Source organism: Ruditapes philippinarum, unplaced genomic scaffold, assembly GCF_026571515.1.
Source record: "Ruditapes philippinarum isolate M1 unplaced genomic scaffold, ASM2657151v2 ctg7606_1_1_1_1, whole genome shotgun sequence".
NCBI classification, from domain to species: Eukaryota; Metazoa; Mollusca; class Bivalvia; order Venerida; family Veneridae; genus Ruditapes; species Ruditapes philippinarum.
In genome coordinates, this window is record NW_026865618.1 from 1 (window position 1) to 24,766 (window position 24,766).

The 24,766-nt window shown below is 31.9% G+C and overlaps 1 protein-coding gene across 1 annotated transcript; it reads left to right on the top strand.

Moving 5' to 3' along the window:
• Window positions 1–4: 4 nt before the first annotated feature.
• Window positions 5–23,147, top strand: LOC132729762 (voltage-gated potassium channel subunit beta-2-like; the record flags this gene model as incomplete). The annotated part of the gene is made up of 12 exons (XM_060715585.1): window positions 5–78; window positions 2,778–2,807; window positions 7,583–7,627; window positions 9,206–9,250; window positions 9,688–9,731; window positions 10,223–10,309; window positions 12,356–12,441; window positions 13,079–13,199; window positions 13,769–13,863; window positions 18,217–18,337; window positions 19,450–19,538; window positions 20,145–23,147. Coding segments are annotated over 12 exons (933 nt in total), but the record flags the coding sequence as incomplete, so codon positions are not given.
• Window positions 23,148–24,766: the final 1,619 nt, after the last annotated feature.

The following is a 24,766-nucleotide window of genomic DNA, read 5'->3' on the forward strand; positions in this document are numbered from 1 at the left end:
TGCAGAGGAGCTACTCACATTGGCCTATGAGAGTGGCATCAACGTCTTTGATACAGCGGAAGTTTATGCTGCCGGAAAGTAAGAGATTTTTTTTCTTTTCCAGGAACATAATAATTTGAGCCGCATCATGACAAAACATACGTAATGCGTCTGCGACCAGCATGGATCCAGACAAGCCTTCACATCCGTGCAGTCTGATCAGGACCCATGCTGTTCGCTTACAAACCCTATTACAAGTAGAGAAACTGATAGCGAACAGCATGGATCCTGATCAGATTGCCTGGATCGCAATGTCGCACTATGTTGGTTTTGTCATGACACGGCTCATTGTAACTCTCAACTTCATATTAGCAACAATGTCATAGAGTATAAAACCAGGCCAATCTTTTCATCTTGGCTGTAAATGTTATATTTATATTTTATAATTGCGATTTGATAATTATATTTTTTACCCAACAAAAAGTCTTAAAGTCTAATCACAGGGACTTAGACACGGTCTTGAGATAGTGTTAAAAGAAATTCTAGAAAAAAAATAATATACTGTAAATATAACATATATTTTATATATTCAGTTTTTTTTTCTAGAAAACACTTTTAACACTATCCCAACACTGTTTTGAGTCCCTGTGATATTATTCTGACGACATGAACTTGTTTAATGTTTAACAGAATAACAAAAATCTGTACAGTACAGATAAAGAGGAATATGCAAATTTCTGCGAGTATCAAGTAATCTCAAAAAGCGTGACTGCGAGTGGATTATAAATTTCTCGTACACAAAAGATTGACTCCGCGTCGATAACGAGTGACAATTAAGTCCGAGGGACTCGGTGAATGTCCGAGCCAAAAAGAGTGACTCCGAGTAATGGTATGCTATACTGATTCATTTATTGATATATTTTTATGCTCTACCTCTAAACTAAAATCCTTGAACGCATGTATTATTCATTCAAAATAAAAATGTTGTCGAATTTTCTTCGTTCATGTAAAGTATCACAAGTGAAAACGAAAGTAGACAACTTGATTCATTAATATCAAAAGGAAAGAATAACCGATGATTTCCCATGTCACACAGTGACAAAAACTTTTGTTTTCTTTAGGAACTGTCACATTGATTTAATAGGACTAGAGACATTTAAAGATAAATGAAGTTTATATAATCTGAATTATTCTTATTACAAAAAAGTTTGGCCGTTACGGCTTACGGTAGTGTTTTCCTAATCAAATGTACCTTTCAACTGTTTCACGGTAAATTGAAAACAACAACGGTAAAAATCACCTTTATTTTTAAATCGTAATCTAAAATGAAATGTAATTGCACTTGCATTTATTTACACCAGCTAGACACCGACATGGAGTTACGCTGTAATTCTCTCTCGGAGTCACGCGCTCTTATTTTCGTCTCGGAGTCACTCTCATCACACGTTTCTCACGCGGAGTCACTCGATTTTATGGACAAATACTCTCGCGGAGTTGCGAGTGAATTCCTCGATCCTCGGAGGATTTTGCATATTCCTCGTTATCTGTACTGTATATATTTATTTTAAACATATTTATTTCATCTCAGTTGTAATAGTTGATGATCATTTTAACAGTTATTCACTTCCTGGAACAAAACAGTAATGATTTCTTACAAGAAGGCATAAATTACTTCCCAAGTACAACTCAAATCCATGATTGCTGGTTTGAGAGGCAGACAACTTAACCACTAGGCCACTTCTACCGTTACGTTTCTACTTTTCATGTTGAATATTATGCTGAAACACATAAATGCAATATACATTATGAACATGTTTGGCTAATTGAAAAGGCTATACATTACTTGTAATGCTGCCTGGACTAAAGAAGTTATTGTATCCTTAACTTTAAATATCCAGATTCATTTCTCATACAAATTTCCTGTACATGGTTAGGCTAGGAAATGTTTTACTGTCTATGAATATATTTTGTATTTCATTCTTTAAAAAGTATTTAACATTTAAAAAGTGTAGGGCATAGAAATATGTATATTGTCTTTGTTATAATTATAGGGTCATAATTACCATCTGGATTACGGACCCATTCTGAAATAATTAATATCCTTAGGTTCAATATGCAATTGTTACTCTGTTATTCTCAAGCATGGACATGTAAGTAAATTAATGTATGATATGAAGTTATTAACATTTTGCCATAGCTATGGTCTGAGTAATAAACAAGCTTTTAATACTCTTTTGATAACTAAGATTGAACTATGGAATGTTGAATGACCGCTAAAAGGGCCAACAATACATTGTCCAGTTGTTGTGTAAATTTTGCCTCACCATTAACGTAGCCAACATTGTCCAGTTGTTTATGAATTATGGGCCTGTACGATTTCAGAACATTTTGTAATTTTTGCCTCACCATTAAAGTGGCCAACATTGTCCAGTTGTTTATAAATTATAGGCCAATAAGAACGTTATTGTATAATTTTTGCCTCACCATTAAAGTGGCCAATATTGTCTGGTTGTTTGCAAATTATCAGCCAATAAGAACGTTATTGTATAATTTTTGCCTCACCATTAAAGTGGCCAACATTGTCTGGTTGTTTGTAAATTATCAGCCAATAAGAATGTTATTGTATAATTTTTGCCTCACCATTAAAGTGGCCAACATTGTCCAGTTGTTTATAAATTATCAGCCAATAAGAACGTTATTGTATAATTTTTGCCTCACCATTAAAGTGGCCAACATTGTCCAGTTGTTTATAAATTATAGGCCAATAAGAACGTTGTTGTATAATTTTTGCCTTACAGAATTCATTTCACTGACCAGATTGCTATGAGGTAAGCCATGTGGGGCCAGCTGCATGTTTGGCAATACTCATATACTGTTTAGAATAGCCTTGTATAGTTGTAATATATTGTCTACAAAGAATAGCAAAAGAGGGTTTTTTTGTTTTTTTTTTAAATCCAAGATAATTTTGAAAACTATTTTATACAAAATCAATGTATTAATTGTATACAGATTTGATACATTAAGATTGTCGGTGAAATCTTGAAGGTATGTTATTAAAGTTGTCACCTTAGTGCAATAACTGGTTAACTCCTGTAAAATAAAGGACTTAACCCATTACTGCACTAACTTGACAAAGTGCTTTGCACTAGTCTATAACCCTAATCCTGCAGCTTTAATTCTGTTCTGAACAAGGTGCCTGCTTTTAATTAAAAATACTGGAAAAACACATGGTCCATAGATGGATCTTTGTGTCACAAGTTTAGCTCAAGACACATTTTTTTTAAATTAATATCCTTAAAGGAACTCCACTGAGGTTCCATCACCACTGATGTCCAAAAGTCTAAAAACTGTAAACATAAAAATTTGAAATTTTTGCAAAGAGCAACTAGGGCACTTAATAAAACAGAAATATATGGGAAAGTTTTGAAGAAATATACTCCTAATTAAATTGAAAATCATTTCTTTTATGATTGTTACTCAGATTGTCAGATAAAAGCATTTAAGTGAAGACTTTTCAATTTTGTGTCATTTTTCACAGTTTTCACAATTAAAGACTAATTAATACGAAAGAATGGAGTGCTTGATCTGAAATTTTGAACACAAGTTTAATTGGCTCTAACCGACATGAAATGTTACAAAAGTTACAAAAACAATATATTTCCAGTCCCATCAGGCCAAATTAAACCTCAATGGAGTCCCTTTAATACAACTGGTAAGAAGCCAAACTCAAGATACTGATTAAAAGAAATTATAGATTAAAGGGTGTAGTTTTGTCGTTAATAGATATTATCTGGAACTCGGCAAATTTATGTTTTTCCAAGCAAATCCCCCCCCCCCTGTTCAAACAAACTTTTACCATTATAGCTTCACGGTGCACTAAAGGGTCACAGCAATAAATTAGCCAACCTGCTGCGCCTGTTTTCCGAAGCTGTTACTGTAAAAGTTTGTTTGTACCCCAACATAAGCTGGGGAAAAACCCAAAATATTCTTAATTCGGTGTAAGTGTATTTAGTTGACTGTTCACAAAATTTACCTCTTCAGACTGTTAAAGAAAGACAAGAAATTGTGTAGACATTAAATTTTGTAAATAAACAAGGCTGTTTTAAGCAGTAGTGGTTTTATTTTTTAGCTCACCTGTCACAAAGTGACAGGGTGAGCTTTTGTGATCGCTTTTCGTCCGTCGTCCGTCCGTCGTCCGTCCGTAAACTTTTACTTTAAATGACATCTCCTCATAAACCACTAAGCCAATTTCATCCAAACTTCACAGGAATGTTCCTTTGGTGGTCACCTTTAAAAATTGTTCAAAGAATTTAATTCCATGCAGAACTCTGGTTGCCATGGCAACCAAAAGAAAAAACTTAAAATATCTTCTTTTAAAAAACCAAAAGAGCTAGAGCTTAGTTATTTGGCATGAAACATCTTCTAGTGAGTGTGTACCAAGATTGTTCAAATAAAAGCCCTGGGGTCAAAATTGGCCCCGCCCCAGGGGGTCATTGATTTTCCCTATATGTATATAGTAAAAACTTAAAAAATCTTCTTTTAAAGAACTCAAAGAGCTAGAGCTAAGATATTTAGCATGAAACATGTTCTAATGGGTGTCTACCAAGTTTGTTCAAATAAAAGCCCTGGGATCAAAATTGGCCCCGCCCCAGGGGGTCATTGATTTTCCCTATATGCATTTAGTAAAAACTTAAAAAAATCTCCGTTTAAAGAACCCGAAGAGCAATAGCTTAGATATTTGGCATGAAACATCTTCTAGTGAGTGTCTACCAAGATTGTTCAAATAAAAGCCCTGGGGTCAAAATCGGCCCCGCCCCAGGGTGTCATTGATTTTCCCTATATGCATATAGTAAAAACTTAAAAAATCTTTTTTTAAAGAACCCAAAGAGCTAGAGCTAAGATATTTAGCATGAAACATCTTCTAATGAGTGTCTACCAAGTTTGTTCAAATAAAAGCCCTGGGGTCAAAATTGGCCTCGCCCCAGGGGGTCATTGATTTTCCCTGTATGCATATAGTAAAAATTTAAAAATCTTCTTTTAAAGAACTCATGGAGCTAGAGCTAAGATATTTAGCATGAAACATGTTCTAATGGTTGTCTACCAAGTTTGTTCAAATAAAAGCCCTGGGGTCAAAATTGCCCCGCCCCAGGGGGTCATTGATTTTATCTATATGTATATAGTAAAAACTTAAAAAAAAATCTTCTTTTAAAGAACCAAAAGAGCTAGAGCTAAGATATTTAGCATGAAACATGTTCTAATGGGTGTCTACCAAGTTTGTTCAAATAAAAGCCCTGGGGTCAAAATTGGCCCCGCCCCAGGGGGTCATTGATTTTCCCTGTATGCATATAGTAAAAATTTAAAAATCTTCTTTTAAAGAACTCATGGAGCTAGAGCTAAGATATTTAGCATGAAACATGTTCTAATGGTTGTCTACCAAGTTTGTTCAAATAAAAGCCCTAGGGTCAAAATTGCCCCGCCCCGGGGGGTCATTGATTTTACCTATATGTATATAGTAAAAACTTAAAAAAATCTTCTTTTAAAGAACCAAAAGAGCTAGAGCTAAGATATTTAGCATGAAACATGTTCTAATGGGTGTCTACCAAGTTTGTTCAAATAAAAGCCCTGGGGTCAAAATTGGCTCCGCCCCAGGGGGTCATTGATTTTCCCTATATGTATATAGTAAAAACTTAAAAAATCTTCTTTTAAAGAACTTCAAGAGCTAGAGCTAAGGTATTTAGCATGAAACATGTTCTAATGGGTGTCTACCAAGTTTGTTCAAATAAAAGCCCTGGGGTCAAAATTGGCCCCGCCCCAGGAGGTCATTGATTTTCCCTATATGTATATTGTAAAAACTTAAAAAATCTTCTTTTAAAGAACTCAAAGAGCTAGAGCTAAGATATTTAGCATCAAACATGTTCTAATGGGTGTCTACCAAGTTTGTTCAAATAAAAGCCTTGGGGTCAAAATTGGCCCCGCCCCAGGGGGTCATTGATTTTTCCCTATATGTACATGTATATAGTAAAAACTTAAAAAATCTTCTTTTAAAGAACTCAAAGAGCTGGAGCTAAGATATTTAGCATGAAACATGTTCTAATGGGTGTCTACCAAGTTTGTTCAAATAAAAGCCCTGGGGTCAAAATTGGCCCCGCCCCGGGGGTCATTGATTTTCCTTATATATGTGTATATCAAAAACTTAAAAAGTATTCTTTGAAAAAACCTAAAGAGCTAGAGTTAAGATATTTAGCATGAAACATCTTCTAGTGAGTGTCTACAAAGTTTGTTCAAATAAAAGCCCTGGGGTCAAAACTGGCCCTGCCCCAGGGGTTTCATTGTTTTAAACTATATGTGTATAGTAAAAACTTAAAAAATCTTCTTTAAAAAAAAACACAATGAGCTACAGCTTAGATGTTTAGCATGAAACATCTTCTTATGGGTGTCTACCAAGTTTGTTCAAATAAAAGCCCTTGGTTAAAATTGGCCCTGCCGGGGGTAGGGGAGGGCAGATCATTGTTTTTCATTATTAGTGTGTACATCATGGTCTTCTTATAGGTGTCTTCCAAGTTTGTTCAAATAAAAGCCCTGGGGTTTAAACTGGCCCCGCTCCAGGGGCCTACATACAGGTGAGCGACCTTTGGGCCATCATGGCCCTCTTGTCTGACTCAGGGTCATTGAAACTATGTGATTATTTAAGCATGTTTTAACAAGTTATTTCTATTACCTCTCCTTCACTCACATCTATACATGTACATATAATTTTTGGGATCATCTCTCTTTGGAAAGACTGAAAACAGTATGACTTGGCAAAGCTTCTTCTTATCTTTAGTTTAATATTATTTATCTTGGATCTTCTCTGATAATGGGATTGAATTTTAACAGTCTTTGTAAAAGCATGTTTAACAAAATAACTCTTGTTTTTTTGAAAAACTAACACAATCTTTCAGAAGTTTTGTTTTTACAGAATTATTTAGAAAATGTCAAAACTTAACAATGTTCCTAGTTATTGTGTGCCATCACATTGCTTTATAGAAAATTTCATTTTGTAGAAAATCGACAAAGGAAAGTCATTTTATTTGCTAAAAATTCATTATTTTACAATAAACAACTGGTAATTTAGATAATTATTCATATGCTTTGGATTTTTCTTAAAGGTTTCAACATTTTTTAGGCAATAAAATTTAAGTATTTTTTTTTACGAAATTGTTGTTTTTACAGTAGTTGCCAGATTACTGTGTATTTGTTACTGATAACTTAAGTGAAGCCATGTTTTAGCTTTGTAATATAGAGAAGTACTCATCAGAATCATATGACCTTGAGAAATAAAGCGCTGTGTTCATTTTTTTCATCACTTACTTAATCAGACGGTAAAAATGATTGCTGATCCAAAGCTAGGTGTTGAGGGACTAAGAAGACACCACACCAGTAAAACTGAGTTGTGTTGAGTTGTTAATGTGATTATTAGTGTCAGTATTGATTTGAGGTCGTGTTTTTTTTTGTGTGGTCACAGTTGGTGTATATGTTGTTGTTACTGTACCTACAAGTTCTGTTTTAATGTTGATCCAGTAGTGTTAATTTATTCAGCCAATGTAAGTGTTTGTCATTTCAGAGCCGAGATCGTCCTGGGTAAAATCTTACAGAAGAAATCATGGAGGTATGGCATATGTATAATTTAAATGATAATTTATTAATGGTTAGCTTTTTACTTATTAATTTATTTGCTAGCTTGTCAATCGATTGATTGACACATGAAAATTTGATGTCAATTTAAAATCTAGGTATTAGTGATATGTCAATTTCTAGAAAGCTTTTGAGTTTAGGAAAAATTATTAAAATCATTGTAGTACTTGAACTAATTACTCTTGGATTATTCTATTACTTGTCCATGTTTAAAAAAAATACAGTTACAAAGTAATTCAGACTTGTAAAGATAAATTTTGTAAGTTAAAAATATGAGGGGAAAATTAAATTATTTAGAATATAGGTTATTAAGCTTAATTTTGGGTTCAAAGCTTTTGAACCATAAGTTGAAGTTTGTTTGTTTGAGTGATTGATGGGTTGGTTGATTGATTGATAGAATTTGATTGGTATGTTGGTTGGTTGATTGACACATGAAAAGTTGATGTCAATTTCAAGTGTAGGTGTTTAAGTGTTTTCTACTGAATTTCCAGCTGATATGTGTCCATGTTGAGATTGGTATTACTGTAGATTGTATATGGTCACATGTCATGACATGAGAGGTGATTTATTAATTACTTGGCACTGCTAGGCCTGTCTGTTACAAGTTGGCACAAGTTTAGCTACATCTAGATAGATTGGTTTTGAGTAATGTGATTACTACATCTATTATCTAAAGATATTAGTTGTACCTCAACACCTGTAAATGATTTTCTTGTGATGTCCAGATGCCATTCAGTCAAATAATTCAGTTATATACATGTACATGTATGTAGTGTAGTAGGTCAATTCTATCCCATTGTTTGTTTAATGAATATTGATCTTTTAATGTTTCATTAATTAAAGTAGATGAATTATTGTTCATTTGAATTAAACAGTAAATTTGATATAATTATGTGTTTTGTTGTTATATCTTAGAGTGAAGGTTATAAGAGAATTGCAAATCACATGTACAAACTTTTTGAATTTTGATAAGAAATTGTCAGGTGACTGTCCATTCCTGTTACTCCACTGTCAGGCCTTAAAACCCCCAAAAAGTAAATTTCATACATAGATCAATTAGGGCACTTAAAATAAAAAGATATGCAAAATAAAACTGACTCAACTCCCCCTAATGAAGATAAACAAAAGTCTATCAAAAGATAAAAACTGTGATATTGATGCTTGCCTATTTTCACAATATTAAGACTTCTGCTTGTGAAGACAGAATGTATTAGTTCTTATAGTTGGTAGTATGTCAAAAGGATATATTGTTTTGGTTCTTTATTTAAACATATTTATTTAAGCTGGATTGCGAAACAAGTTCTTGCAATTTATAATAATCACTTTCGAGTCCGCTTCCTGGAACCAATGAGTACTGGTGTCATATGAATAAATATGGTCCTGACCCGAGTAGGGCTCGAACCCATGATCTCTGGGTCGAGAGGCAGACACGTTAACTACTAGGCCACCGCTCCCCTTTCGGTTCTTTCTTTCACATATGACAAATGTTTTAAACAGTTTTACCAGTAACTTGAATGTAAATTATAATGTTAATTTCTTTCTTGTATTTCAGACGCTCCAGCTACATTGTATCTTCCAAGATATACTGGGGTGGGAAGTAAGTGATTACATTTTACTTGAGATATATAGATTTTATAGTTTAAACTAATTATATACAAAATTTAATGTAGATATGCACTTGTGTCTGAGGTGATTTATTGAAACTGGTTTAGATTTGTGATTGGTACTGGAAATTTGTATCATGACAAACATTGATAATTTCTTTAAATGTTAAGATGTGCAGCAAAAACGAGTACAATGTTTTTTGTTAATATATTGAGTATGTCACGGTTCAGAGCTGTCCACTATTTAGGGAAGAAGATGTGTAATCGGTTGGATAGCTCAGTCGGTAGAGCCGTGGTACGGTATTCCGAAGGTCCTGGGTTTGAGTCCCAGTCAGGGTGCATGTTTTTCTCACCCTGTTGCATTTGGCCCCCAACGATCTATTGGTCAGAGTATATTTGTAATTGAGATGTTTACTACATTTATTTTTAGAGCGGAAACAGAGAAGGGGCTCTCAAGAAAGCACATTATAGAAGGTATATTCTAATAATTTATATTCATTGTAGTGAATAAGTGTGTCAGAATTGTCACAACTGTCCTTCACAAATGTAAAGCAGCATGCCTTCATATCATATATGTAATTTTTTATGAAAACATCATTGTTCAAACAGAGTATGAATGTTATTAGAGAATTAACCTAACCTATTTAGACACTTACTATCCACAAAAATTACCTATTAGACTATATAACTTGTAAATTTTTCTTACTCTGTTAGTATTAGAGGGTAAAATTTTTATAATTCACACAAATTTTGAATAACCAGTGTTGAAAAAATGATATTTTAAAGACATATTACTCAATGTCCACTTAATATATACACATGTACATGTGTTATGAAAGTTTATCCAGATATATCTGAAGACATTTTTATATCCTCCATAACAGCTTGATGACTTAAAACTGACTTTAATAGTGACTTTCACACAACAGAGTGTAACAGTATTCTTTGTATTTTTATAATTACAGGGTTGAAAGCATCATTAGAGAGGCTACAGTTAGAATATGTGGATGTTGTATTTGCCAACAAACCAGATGTTCACACTCCTATGGAAGGTATCAATATTTTGATAGGGAGGCTAGCATTTTATTCAGATTCATTTATGAAGTTTATACAAATTTATTTTAATTTGATTGTGTTGAAAGCTGTAAGGTTATTATACCCCCAAAAACGAAGTTTGGGGGGTATATAGGAGTCACCCGGTGGTCGGTCGGTCCAGACGTCTGTTGCATTTTCCTTGTCCGGAGCATAACTTGAAAACTAATGGTTGGAATTCAATATAACTACATACAATGGTCAAGCACATTGAGAGGAAGTGCAGTGCACAAGAACCATAACTCTATCTTGACTAATTACAGAGTTATTGCCCTTTGTTACTTTTCCTTGTCCGGGCATAACTTGAAAACTACTGGTTGGAATTCAAAACAACTTCATACAATTATCAAACACAATAAGGGGAAGTCCAGTGCCCCAAAACCCTAAAATTATCTAAAGAATTACAGAGTTTTTTGCCCTTTGTTCTTTTCCATTGCTTTTTTTTTTTGTCCGTTGCATTTTCCTTGTCCGGAGCATAACTTGAAGACTAATGGTTGGAATTCATTATAACTTCATACAATGGTCCAGCACATTGAGAGGAAGTGCAGTGCACAAGAACCATAACTCCATTTTGACTTTTTTACAGAGTTACTGCCCTTTGTTTCTTTTACTTGTCCAGAGCATGACTTTAAAACTACTGGTTGGAATTCAAAACAACTTCATACAATGGTCAAGCACAATAAGGGGAAGTGCAGTGCACAAGAACCATAACTCCATCTTGACTAATTACAGAGTTATTGCCCTTTGTTACTTTTCCATTGCTTTCTTTTGTCTGGACCATAACTTGAAGACTTATTGTTGGAATTCATTATAACTTCATACAATGGTCAAGCACATTGAGAGGAAGTGCAGTGCATAAGAACCATAACTCCATCTTGACTAATTACAGAGTTACTGCCCTTTGTTACTTTTCCTTGTCCAGAGCATGACTTGAAAACTACTGGTTGGAATTCAAAACAACTTCATACAATGGTCAAGCACCAAAAGGGGAAGTGCAGTGCACAAGAACCATAACTCCATCTTGACTAATTACAGAGTTATTGCCCTTTGTTACTTTTCCTTGTCCAGAGCATAACTTGAAAACTACTGTTTGGAATTCAGTACAACTTCATACAGTTGTCAAGGACATTCCAAGGAAGTGCAGTGCACAAGAGCCATAACTCCATTTGACAAAATACAGAGTTACTGCCCTTTGATACTTTTCCTTGTCCGGAGCATAACTTAAAACGTACTGGTTGGAATTCAAAACAACTTCATACAATGGTCAAGCACAATAAGAGGAAGTGCAGTGCACAAGAACTATAACTCTCTCTTCAGTATTTATAGAGTTATTGCCCTTTGTTCTTTTTCTTTGTTTTTCTGGACTTACTACAGAGTAATTCAATTAAACTTCATCAATGGCCAACCACATTGAAAGGAAATGCAACATACATGAACCACAATTATCTTTAATTGCCCACAACCATAACTCTATGTTTCAATTCTTTTACAAGGTATTCTGTTACTAGTAACATCCTCATTTCAGGAGCAGACTTGTGGGGGTATTAATCACATTTAGTGATAGTTCTAGTTGAAATACTTTTGGAGACGTGCCTGGAACCAACCAGTACTAAGCAATGAGTGTTAAGTTTGTTGCTCGAGGAAACAACGGCTGGCCCCTGACAGGGTTTTAACCCATGCAGTCAGCAATCCTTAGTTTACTAGTCTATGATATTAAAATAGGAAATTGAACAGCTCTGAATTTTTTAAATTGTACATTTCAGCAGTTAAAGCTTAAAACTTTATTTATATTAAGATTTTTTTATTTTCATTTGTACAAACTTACCCACAATATTTTGTAAGACCCCACAGATAGTTTGTTGAGTTAGTCTAATAAAATATATAAAATGCTTGATAATTTCTTTTATTGTTGGTTTATTATTTATTCTCCTCAATATCAATTAAATGATTTTTTTTTATTTCATTACAGACTTTTAAATGATTTTGGTACTTTATAAATTTTTCAGAAACAGTAAGAGCTTTCACCCACTGTATCAACCAAGGCTGGGCTATGTACTGGGGAACATCTAGATGGAGCCCAACTGAAATTATGGTAATACATGACATATTTTGCTATAAGAATTAGACTTGTAATCATACCTTAAAAAGTAGATTGTAACCAATTTTAACCAAAAATTTAATTGTAACCAAAAATGATCATATACATGTAGTTTGTTATAAAATGTTTCATTTACTCTATATGACAAAATTCGTCTTTTTATGACATTGTGAAATCTTTTACAAGCACCAGTCACCATTATTTTACAATTCAACTTTTAAGTGTGCATTGTATCAGTATAACATGCTCATGTAATATTCTTATTTTACTGAATGAAGTGTTAAAATTGTAAATACTGGATCCCAGTCATTTCACTATTATGAATTGACACACTTTAATGTAATATTTAGTAATATTCTGAATGTTAATGTATTAATAATTGAGCTACGTCATGACAAAACCAACATAATGGGTTTGCGACCAGCATGGATCCAGACCAGCCTGCGCATCCATGCAGCCTGATCAGGATCCATGCTGTTCGCTTACAAACACTATTACAAGTAGAGAAACTGATAGCGAACAGCATGGATCCTGATCAGACTGCGCGGATGCGCAGGCTGGTCTGGATCCATGCTGGTCGCAAACGCATTATGTTGGTTTTGTCGTGACGCGACTCAAATGTATATTACAGGAGGCATATTCTGTAGCCCGACAATTTAATCTGATTCCACCAATAGCAGAACAGACAGAGTATCATCTGTTCCAGAGAGAGAAAGTGGAGACACAAATGCCAGAGCTATACCATAAGATAGGTATAGATTTCTTGTAAAAATATACTTAATGTTGTACTTAGGGTAGTGATTCTAAATAAAAATTAAAGGGCCAGGAATTTTATTCGAATATTCAAGCACAACATGTCAAGAAAACAAATATTCAAATATATTTGAATATAAAAACAAATATTTGAACATAAAGATCCTTACTCATTCCCTGACCATAAAAATTTAGGAAAATCACTGACTTGTTCTTTTATGGATAGGTTACGGTTTTGCAATCAGGCACTGAAATTGTTACACTAGAAACTAAAAAGATGTCACAATGGTTTTTTTAATTGTTAATTGTTTTACTATTATAGTAGAACATACCACCTTATGAAGATTTTTGTCAACTATCACAAATTTCTCGTGCTGCAAGAGGTATTACAATGTACATTATTTCGGTTTTGATATTGGTATATGAAAATTTTCATTTAACAATTATTTCAAAAGTGGATTAGTTAGTGTATGGTTTATACAAGCCTAGGTCAGAAAGAAATATATGTACATTGTATTTATATGTAAGTTTAACCTTAATGTACTGTAGTTTTACACTATTCACACAGGTATAGGCACTATAATTTGGTCACCTCTAGCAAGTGGTATTCTCAGTGGTAAATATGATGATGGTATACCAATATATTCCAGAGCTGCACTAAAGGTAATTATTTTTATGTGTTACTAATTATAGAACATTGTGTTACTAATTTTAGAACGTTGTGTTACTAATTTTAGGACATTGTGTTACTAATTATAGAACATTGTGTTACTAATTTTAGAACATTGTGTTACAAATTATAGAACAATGTGTTACTAATTTTAGGACATTGTGTTACTAATTTTAGGACATTGTGTTACTAATTATAGAACATTGTGTTTCTAATTATAGAACATTGTGTTACTAATTATAGAACAATGTGTTACTAATTTTAGGACATTGTGTTACTAATTTTAGGACATTGTGTTACTAATTATAGAACATTGTGTTTCTAATTATAGAACATTGTGTTACTAATTATAGAACAATGTGTTACTAATTTTAGGACATTGTGTTACTAATTTAAGGACATTGTGTTACTAATTATAGAACATTGTGTTACTAATTATAGAACATTGTGTTTCTAATTATGGAAAAAGAGCAGGATTGATAGCATTGTTCTGCCATGAAAGTTTGATAGAAAAATGTATTTTGTATATTGTAGTGGCTTATGAAGTTTTTTTATTTATTTCTTATATTAGTAGGATATGAAATCTGTTTAAGAAGAAAAAGAAAAAAAACTTATTCAGTCTCATCTGCTTGTATTTGTGAGTGAAAGTTTGGGTCTGGTGAGAAAAAAGTTGATAAAACTTGCCCAGTAAGGCGTGTTAGATTTTCTCCCCATCCAAATGATGTTTTTCTAAACATTTATAGATGAAGTTATTCGGTGCAAAAAATCAAATGGCAGATATCATTTCAATCATAATACCTTTCAAACGAAAACCGGAAATCAACCTCATGGCTAATTATAATACTTTAATAAACACTGATGAATTGATTAATGCTCTGCCTTCCCTAATGACACAGCATTCAACAATATTTTATACATACGCATTCGGTAAAGTTTTTGAGCTATGATGTCAATTTCTGTAAAAATGTTAACATATATGCTGTTATATTCAGGGATATAGCTGGTTAAAGGACATTTTAACATATATGATGTTATATTCAGGGATAAACCTGGTTAAAGGATATTTTAACATATATGCTGTTATATTCAGGGATATAGCTGGTTAAAGGACATTTTAACATATATGCTGTTATATTCAGGGATATAGCTGGTTTAAGGCCATTTTAACATATATGATGTTATATTCAGGGATATATTTGGTTAAAGGCCATTTTAACATATATGCTGTTATATTCAGGGATATAGCTGGTTAAAGGACATTTTAACATATATGATGTTATATTCAGGGATATAGCTGGTTAAAGGACATTTTAACATATATGCTGTTATATTCAGGGATATAGCTGGTTAAAGGACATTTTAACATATATGATGTTATATTCAGGGATACAGCTGGTTAAAGGACATTTTAACATATATGATGTTATATTCAGGGATATAGCTGGTTAAAGGACATTTTAACATATATGATGTTATATTCAGGGATAAAGCTGGTTAAAGGACATTTTAACATATATGCTGTTATATTCAGGGATATAGCTGGTTAAAGGACATTTTAACATATATGCTGTTATATTCAGGGATATAGCTGGTTTAAGGCCATTTTAACATATATGATGTTATATTCAGGGATATAGCTGGTTAAAGGACATTTTAACATATATGATGTTATATTCAGGGATATAGCTGGTTAAAGGACATTTTAACATATATGATGTTATATTCAGGGATACAGCTGGTTAAAGGACATTTTAAACATATATGATGTTATATTCAGGATATAGCTGGTTAAAGGACATTTTAACATATATGATGTTATATTCAGGGATATAGCTGGTTAAAGGACATTTAACATATATGATGTTATATTCAGGGATATAGCTGGTTAAAGGACATTTTAATGTTATATTCAGGGATATAGCTGGTTAAAGGACATTTTAACATATATGTGTTATATTCAGGGATATAGCTGGTTAAAGGACATTTTAACATATTGATGTTATTCAGGATATAGCTGGTTAAGGACATTTTAACATATATGCTGTTATATTCAGGGATATAGCTGGTTAAAGGACATTTTAAAACATATATGATGTTATATCAGGGATAAGCTGGTTAAAGACATTTAACATATATGATGTTATATCAGGGATAGCTGGTTAAAGGACATTTTAACATATATGTGTTATATTCAGGGAATAGCTGGTTAAAGACATTAATATGATGTTATATTCAGGGATATAGCTGGTTAAAGGACATTTTAACATATATGCTGTTATATTCAGGGATTAGCTGGTTAAAGGACATTTTAACATATATGATGTTATATTCAGGGATATAGCTGGTTAAAGGACATTTTAACATATATGATGTTATATTCAGGGATATAGCTGGTTAAAGGACATTTTAACATATATGATGTTATATTCAGGGATATAGCTGGTTAAAGGACATTTTAACATATATGATGTTATATTCAGGGATATAGCTGGTTAAAGGACATTTTAACATATATGATGTTATATATTCAGGGATATAGCTGGTTAAAGGACATTTTAACATATATGCTGTTATATTCAGGGATATAGCTGGTTAAAGGACATTTTAACATATATGCTGTTATATTCAGGGATATAGCTGGTTAAAGGACATTTTAACATATATGCTGTTATATTCAGGGATATAGCTGGTTAAAGGACATGTTAACATATATGATGTTATATTCAGGGATATAGCTGGTTAAAGGACATTTTAACATATATGCTGTTATATTCAGGGATACAGCTGGTTAAAGGACATTTTAACATATATGATGTTATATTCAGGGATACAGCTGGTTAAAGGACATTTTAACATATATGATGTTATATTCAGGGATATAGCTGGTTAAAGGACATTTTAACATATATGATGTTATATTCAGGGATATAGCTGGTTAAAGGACATTTTAACATATATGATGTTATATTCAGGGATATAGCTGGTTAAAGGACATTTTAACATATATGCTGTTATATTCAGGGATATAGCTGGTTTAAGGACATTTTAACATATATGCTGTTATATTCAGGGATATAGCTGGTTAAAGGACATTTTAACATATATGCTGTTATATTCAGGGATATAGCTGGTTAAAGGACATGTTAACATATATGATGTTATATTCAGGGATATAGCTGGTTAAAGGACATTTTAACATATATGATGTTATATTCAGGGATACAGCTGGTTAAAGGACATTTTAACATATATGATGTTATATTCAGGGATACAGCTGGTTAAAGGACATTTTAACATATATGATGTTATATTCAGGGAATAGCTGGTTAAAGGACATGTTAACATATATGATGTTATATTCAGGGATATAGCTGGTTAAAGGACATTTTAACATATATGCTGTTATATTCAGGGATATAGCTGGTTAAAGGACATTTTAACATATATGATGTTATATTCAGGGATATAGCTGGTTAAAGGACATGTTAACATATATGATGTTATATTCAGGGATATAGCTGGTTAAAGGACATTTTAACATGTATGCTGTTATATTCAGGGATAAAGCAGGTTAAAGGACATTTTAACATATATGATGTTATATTCAGGGATATAGCTGGTTAAAGGACATTTTAACATATATGCTGTTTTATTACCCTTCCAGATTTTTTCCGCCTTTTTGATTGGATATTGATCACTCGAAAGAAATTGATATAACCGAGCCAGACGGGTAATATACACACTAAATTTCCCCGTTGGGTACCCAACATTGTAAACAACATGCGCTTAGGTGATGCGCGTACGGTTCGATTTTACGCGGTGTAAATTCCGATTTACAAGCACTTTTTAACTGTTAAATGATAAATATTTACCAAAGTAGAGTAATGATACATATTCCCATCAGTATTGAAAACAAATATGACCTTGTGAAAGCTTGATATTAATTACAAAAATGTGCGTACAATAGACTACTCCTTTTCTCTTGTTTACATTCGTTAGGTACGGGAAAAATACGTCATGTATTTATTTGACGTCATGTTGTGATGAAGAGGTACCCTAAAGGGAATCTTATTTCGACATTTCATTTGAAACAGCAATGATTTTTTTAAAAAATCGTCTAAACTCGGCAGGGGAAGGGTAATAAAATTATTATTTTGGTTTTGGAGTGATAAATGTGGATATATTACCTGCCAAGATAAAATATCACCCTCGCCTAACGGCTCGGGTGATATAAAATCTTAGCAGGTAATATATCCACATATATCACTCCAAAACCAAAATAACATATAATATTCAGGGATACAGCTGGTTAAAGGACATTTTAACATATATGATGTTATATTCAGGGATATAGCTGGTTAAAGGACAAGATATTGAGTGACGAGGGCAGACGTCAGCAGACCAAACTTCGGGAAATTGCCGAGATAGCTGACAAGTTAGGCTGCTCTCTGTCACAGCTGGCCATAGGTAATACATGTATATTGTATCTTAATATGTTTAACTTTTAACCTAGGGTAAGTGAAACAGTAATATAAATGTATGAAAACAAAATCATTGTAAAAGTGAAATTTTTTATACAACTGAGTATATTTCACCAGTTATATAGATTTACACTCTTTATTACATGCCTTAGAAATAAAGAAAATTTTATTAACTTCTTTAGAAATGGCAAACCTAAACTTTATTTATAACATTTAAGAAATGGTTTTAGAGCATGTTAGAAGCTTGTTGACATAAGAAAGTAGTCCTAAATGTGCCATAAATGTAGCAAAATGTAAACGTAAGTAGTATTTTGACATCCATACAAATTTATAAAGGAGTTGCGCCATGACAAAACCAACATAATGGGTTTGCGACCAGCGTGGATCCAGACCAGCCTGCGTGTCCAGTCTGATCAGGATCCATGCTGTTCGCTTTAAAACCCTATTACAAGTAGAGAAACTGATAGCGAACAGCATGGATTCTGATCAGACTGCGCGGATCCATGCTGGTCGCAAACCCATTATGTTGGTTTTGTCATGACGCGGCTCAAATCACTATATCTGTTCTAATTGTGATTAAGCATCAGAAGAAAAAGATGGTTCATGTAATTTTACCAAGAAGTAATTATAAAGAAGTAGCTATAAAGGTACACCAGAATTGAAAAAAAAAAGGTTTTGAGAAATAAAAATAAAGGCATTTACTAAGCATAATGGGTCTTTAAAACAGTTCAAGAACTGATACCTCCTTTTACAAGTAACATATTTGCGCAATGTATAACATTGACACCAGCCCATATCTTGCTGGCAGCACCTAATTCTATCAGTGCAACCGGTGCAGGCCAAAACAAGCCAGAACATCTGTGCCATTTGATCAGGGTCTGCACTTTTTGCTATTCGGTCAATTTTATTTTGAAATTTTCCCTAAAAAAATAATAAATTGTTTTGTCTAGATTCAACCCTGGAGGTTGGTATTGATTAATATGCATAGGAATTTGATTTCGAGCATGTATGTAATAAAGGAAGATGCACATGAACAATCTTTCTGTATGTTATATCAGGAATTGCCTGTAATATTGTTATATTTGTGTTATTTTCTAGCATGGTGTTTAAAGAATGAGAATGTACACTGTGTTTTATTGGGGGCATCTACAGTTGATCAACTTTATGAGAATATACAAGCTTTGCAGGTTAGTATTTTCCAACCATAGAATTGTGTATTTATTTATACTCTTCCATGCAAAATCTATGTGATGAACTTTTTCTTGACTTTGACTTTTAAGCATAGCCCATTAGTGGTTCAAGAGGTTAAAATATAAATGTACTTAATTGAGTGTCGAATAATTTAGAGGCTGGTGATGAATGAATATGCATGTATCTAAATATATTCCTACAACAGAAATGGGGGTGAGATGGGTGGAGTTACACTGAAAGTACTTTATTAAGTTGGTCACTCCACTGTGCCTATTCTATAATCTTACATACTTTAAATGCTTTTCTGCAAACGAGCTCAAATTCCACCTGTACAAGGAGATGTGACAGCTTAAGGTCACAGTAGAAGGTGAAATGTCAGACAAATATGCTCCTTATAAAACATTTTCTTCCAATTTGGCTCAATTGTAAGGTACTTGTTAATGTGTAGAATCCATGCCCCTGCAATGCAGGCTCAAGGACATTGTCGCACTTGAAGGTCAAATATCAATTTTTGTTAACATAATTCTTAATTATATTTTCTCAATAAAATTGCTGATCATTTATCTTGAACTGATAAATAATTTATCACCTTAATTTTTCAGTATGTTTCGAAACTAACATCTGGTATCATGCATGAACTGGACAAACTTCTTGGCAACAAGCCAAGTATTTCGCGACGTGATAACGTTTCCAGGTGACTAGCTACACAACAAAGTCACGAGCATGTCGAGGGCACTTCGTACACTGAATCGCACCCTTCATCTACACAACGAAAAGGCTCACTGCTCCCTTACAATGCCGCATGCAGTCTGCAATAAGATCCATTCACACAGCATTTATATTGTGTTTATGCCAGTGTAAAGTGTTTCGATTCACAGTATGCCATTGTTTCACTGGACCGAGTCTTTCTCGTTGAAAATAATCTGTCAGTTACTTGAATGTCTTGTACATTTATGGTACTGATTACAAGTAATAGTACAAAGTATCATGAATTTAGGTCAATATCTTGTCAATGTCTTTTTATTACCCAGTATTTCATATAGACTGGGTCTCAATAAATAAATATCACATAGAAAACAGGATTTGATATTTAATACAGTAACTAATATTCTATGAGGACTCGTTTTGACATATTCATTCATTGACCAGTATTGCATTATGGACTTTTTTGGTTCATAATCAAAAGTATTTTTGGTAGACTAATTCTGTAAATGTCATTCATAAAAATTTTGGGAAAGAGACTGGTTTTGCTAAAATCATGAAAGTGTATTTCATGTGGACTGGTTGTCTTATTTTATTTTTCATAAACACATACATGAATTTCATTTTTTTCCCTTAAAATAATTATAAATGTCGTATTATAAATGTCTTTTCATTGATGTTTAAATTAGATTTTTCCCTGAAAATCATTTCTTCGCAGTAACCAATGACTGAATTAAATTGTAGATTGTTTTTGCAATAAAAATTAATTTACTTAAACCAGTCTGCTCTGAAATTAAAAGACTATGAGATATAGGTAAACCAGTCTGTGTCACTATTTCTTGTGCTACAAAATCATGTTATTATGTTAAGGTCTGGTACCATTCTGTTTAAACCCTTAACCTGCTGACTTTGTGAAATGAATTTTTACTCCTTCGAATTTTGGAACAGTCTGTTCAAAGTATAATGGAAATCAGTATCAAATTGAAAAAAAAAATGAGTTCCTTAGAATATAGAGCCTCAGGTGGGACTGCACCAGAAGTACAGACTGACCTGGCCAAAAACTAATAAGTTTTGATTCATTCAGGTTAAAGGCTAAATATTGGTACTGTACCATTTCTTATTTAAGATTAGTTCCTAGCCATTATGTGTTTAAAGATTGGTTCCTAGCCATTATATGTTTTAGATTGGTTCCTAGCCAATATGTGTTATTATATTGGTTCCTAGCCAATATGTGTTTTATATTGGTTCCTAGCCATCTTGTGTTTTAAGATTGGTTCCTAACCATCGTGTGTTTAAAGATTGGTTCCTAGCCAATATGTGTTTAATATTGGTTCCTAGCCATCGTGTGTTTGAAAATTGGTTCCTAGCCATCATGTGTGCCATAGAAACTGATGAAAATTATCTGGTAGCTTGATATCAAGTCATATATGTGTCACTTAGATATGCAATTTTATCATTGTTTTATATGTATGCACCAATAAGTTATGTGTAATCAAAGGTTTTGTTGCATGCTGTCAGTGATGTTAATGTACCACTGTTTTGTGCCCACTGTTTTATTGACTTGATTGGATATATAATTATGTCCACACATTTTTTATTTCAAAATTAAATGTAATACACATGAAGCATTTTGAGAGACAATTTTTAAAATGTAATACATATGAAGCATTTTGAGAGATAATACATTTATAAAGTGTAATACATATGAAGCATTTTGAGAGATAATTTATAAAGTGTAATACATATGAAGTATTTTTAGAGATAATTTATGAAATATAATACATATGAAGTATTTTGAGAGATTATTTATAAAGTGAAATACATATGAAGTATTTTTAGAGATAATTTATGAAATATAATACATATGAAGCATTTTAAGAAATAATTTATGGAGTGTAATACATATGAAGTATTTTAAGAGATAAATTATGAAGTGTAATACATATGAAGCATTTTAAAAGGTAATTTATGAAGTGTAATACATATGAAGCATTTGTAAGACAATTTATATTATAAAGTGTAATACATATGAAGCATTTTGAGAGGTAATTTATGAAGTGTAATACATATGAAGCATTTGTAAGACAATTTATATTATAAAGTGTAATACATATGAAGCAATTTAACCCATAATTTTGAAGTGTAATACATATGGAGCATTTTAAAGATAATTTATAAAGTGTAATACATATGAAATATTTTGATAAATAATTTATGAAATATAATGCATATGAAGCATTTTAAGAGATAACTTATAAAGTGTAATACATATGAAGCATTTAAGAGATAATTTATAAAGTGTAATACATATGAAGCATTTTGAGAGATAATTTATGAAGTGTTATACATATGAAACATTTTAAGAGATAATTTATGAAGTGTAATACATATGAAGCATTTGTAAGACAATTTATAAAGTGTAATACATATGAAGCATTTTAAGAGATAATTTAAAGTTTAATAGATATGAAGCATTTTGAGAGATATTTATAAGTGTAATACATATGAAGCAATTTGAAAGATAATTTAAAATGTGTAATAGATATGAAGCATTTTAAGAGATAATTGATGGAGTGTTATACATATGAAGCAGTTTGAGACATACTTTTAAAGTGTAATACATAAGAAGTACCTTGAGAGATAATTTATAAAATGTAATACATATGAAGCATTATAAAAGATAATTAATAAAGTGTCATACATATGAAGCATTTTGAGAGATATTTTTAAGTGTAATACATATGAAGCATTTTGAGAGATAATTTATAGTGTTATACATATGAAGTATTTTAAGAGATAATTTATAAAGTGTAATACATATGAAGCATTTTGAGAGATAATTTATAGTGTTATACATATGAAGTATTTTAAGAGATAATTTATAAAGTGTAATACATATGAAGCATTTTGAGAGATAATTTAAAATATGTAATACATATGAAGCATTTTAGGAGATAATTTATGGAGTGTTATGCATAAGAAGTATCTTGAGAGATAATTTATAAAATGTAATACATATGAAGCATTTTAAAAGATAATTAATAAAGTGTAATACATATGAAGCATTTTGAGAGATATTTTTAAGTGTTATACATATGAAGCATTTTGAGAGATAATTTATAGTGTTATACATATGAAGTATTTTAAGAGATAATTTATAAAATGTAATACATATGAAGCATTTTAAGAGATAATAAAGTGTAATACATATGAAGCATTTTAGATTTTTTTAAGTGTAATACATATGAAGCATTTTAAGAGATTATTTATTTAAGTGTTATACATATGAAGCATTTTGATGGATAATTTTTAAAGTGTTATACATATGAAGCATTTTTAGAGATAATATATAAAGTGTAATACATATGAAGCATTTTGAAAGATAATTTATAAAGTGTTATACATATGAAGCATTTTGAGAGATAATTTATAAAGTGTAATACATATGAAGCATTTTGAGAGATAATTTATAAAGTGTAATACATATGAAGCATTTTGAGAGATAATTTATAAAGTGTAATACATATGAAGCATTTTGAGAGATAATTTATAAAGTGTTATACATATGAAGCATTTTGTAAGACATTTTATAAAGTGTAATACATATGAAACATTTTGAGAGATAATTTATAAAGTGTAATACATATGAAGTATTTTTAGAGAGGATATATGAAATGCAAAATAAGCAGTTATTCAGGTATTATCTATCACTTGGTAAAGATTCTAGCAAATAATTTGACCAATTGCTCAGATCATGTACTTTTAATAGACTTCTTTCTTAATTTGGGTGGGAATTTTGTTAAAAAATCACATATTAATTTAAGTGCATCACTTGCAATCTTTATATAAAGAGAAAAACTGGTTGTGAAATTATTTGCATTTCTTAAATACAAAAACAGATTGAATAGAGACTTTTTAAAAAAATTCATTTTTGACTTACAAGTTTGAATGTATTGAAATTGATAAATTTAACTTTCTAAATTTCAAATTTATGTAAACATTATTGTACATCATCTTCTTTATGATTGTCTTTTTCCTGCTCTGCAATAAAAATAGTCGAACATTACTCTCATTTAACTTATTAGGCATGAAATAGAAAGAATTATTTTTTATAATATGCTATATATTAAGCATGGAGGTGAGCCTTGAGGTCCTTCTCCAGTAAAGCCGGAAAGTCACCATATGACCTGTACTGTGTTGGTGTGACATAAAACCAAACCAAACAAAAAGTAACAAAAAAATAAACACATCTTCACTTGTGCTACATGCTCATGTAAATATTGAAATATCCACACCTCTCAGTGTGCTATGTAGCATATTTACTTTAAAAAAAACAACAAATATCCTGTATTTTTTTAATTGTAATAGCAATTAAGGACAGGACATTTTACTGACAGAAAAAGAAACAAACATGCATCTTTCACGACAATCATGTAGTTAACATGCATCATTTGTGTTTCAAATAATTTTTGTTTAGATTTAGGTTTTGTATATTTTCTCATCATTTTTGTAAACTTTTTTT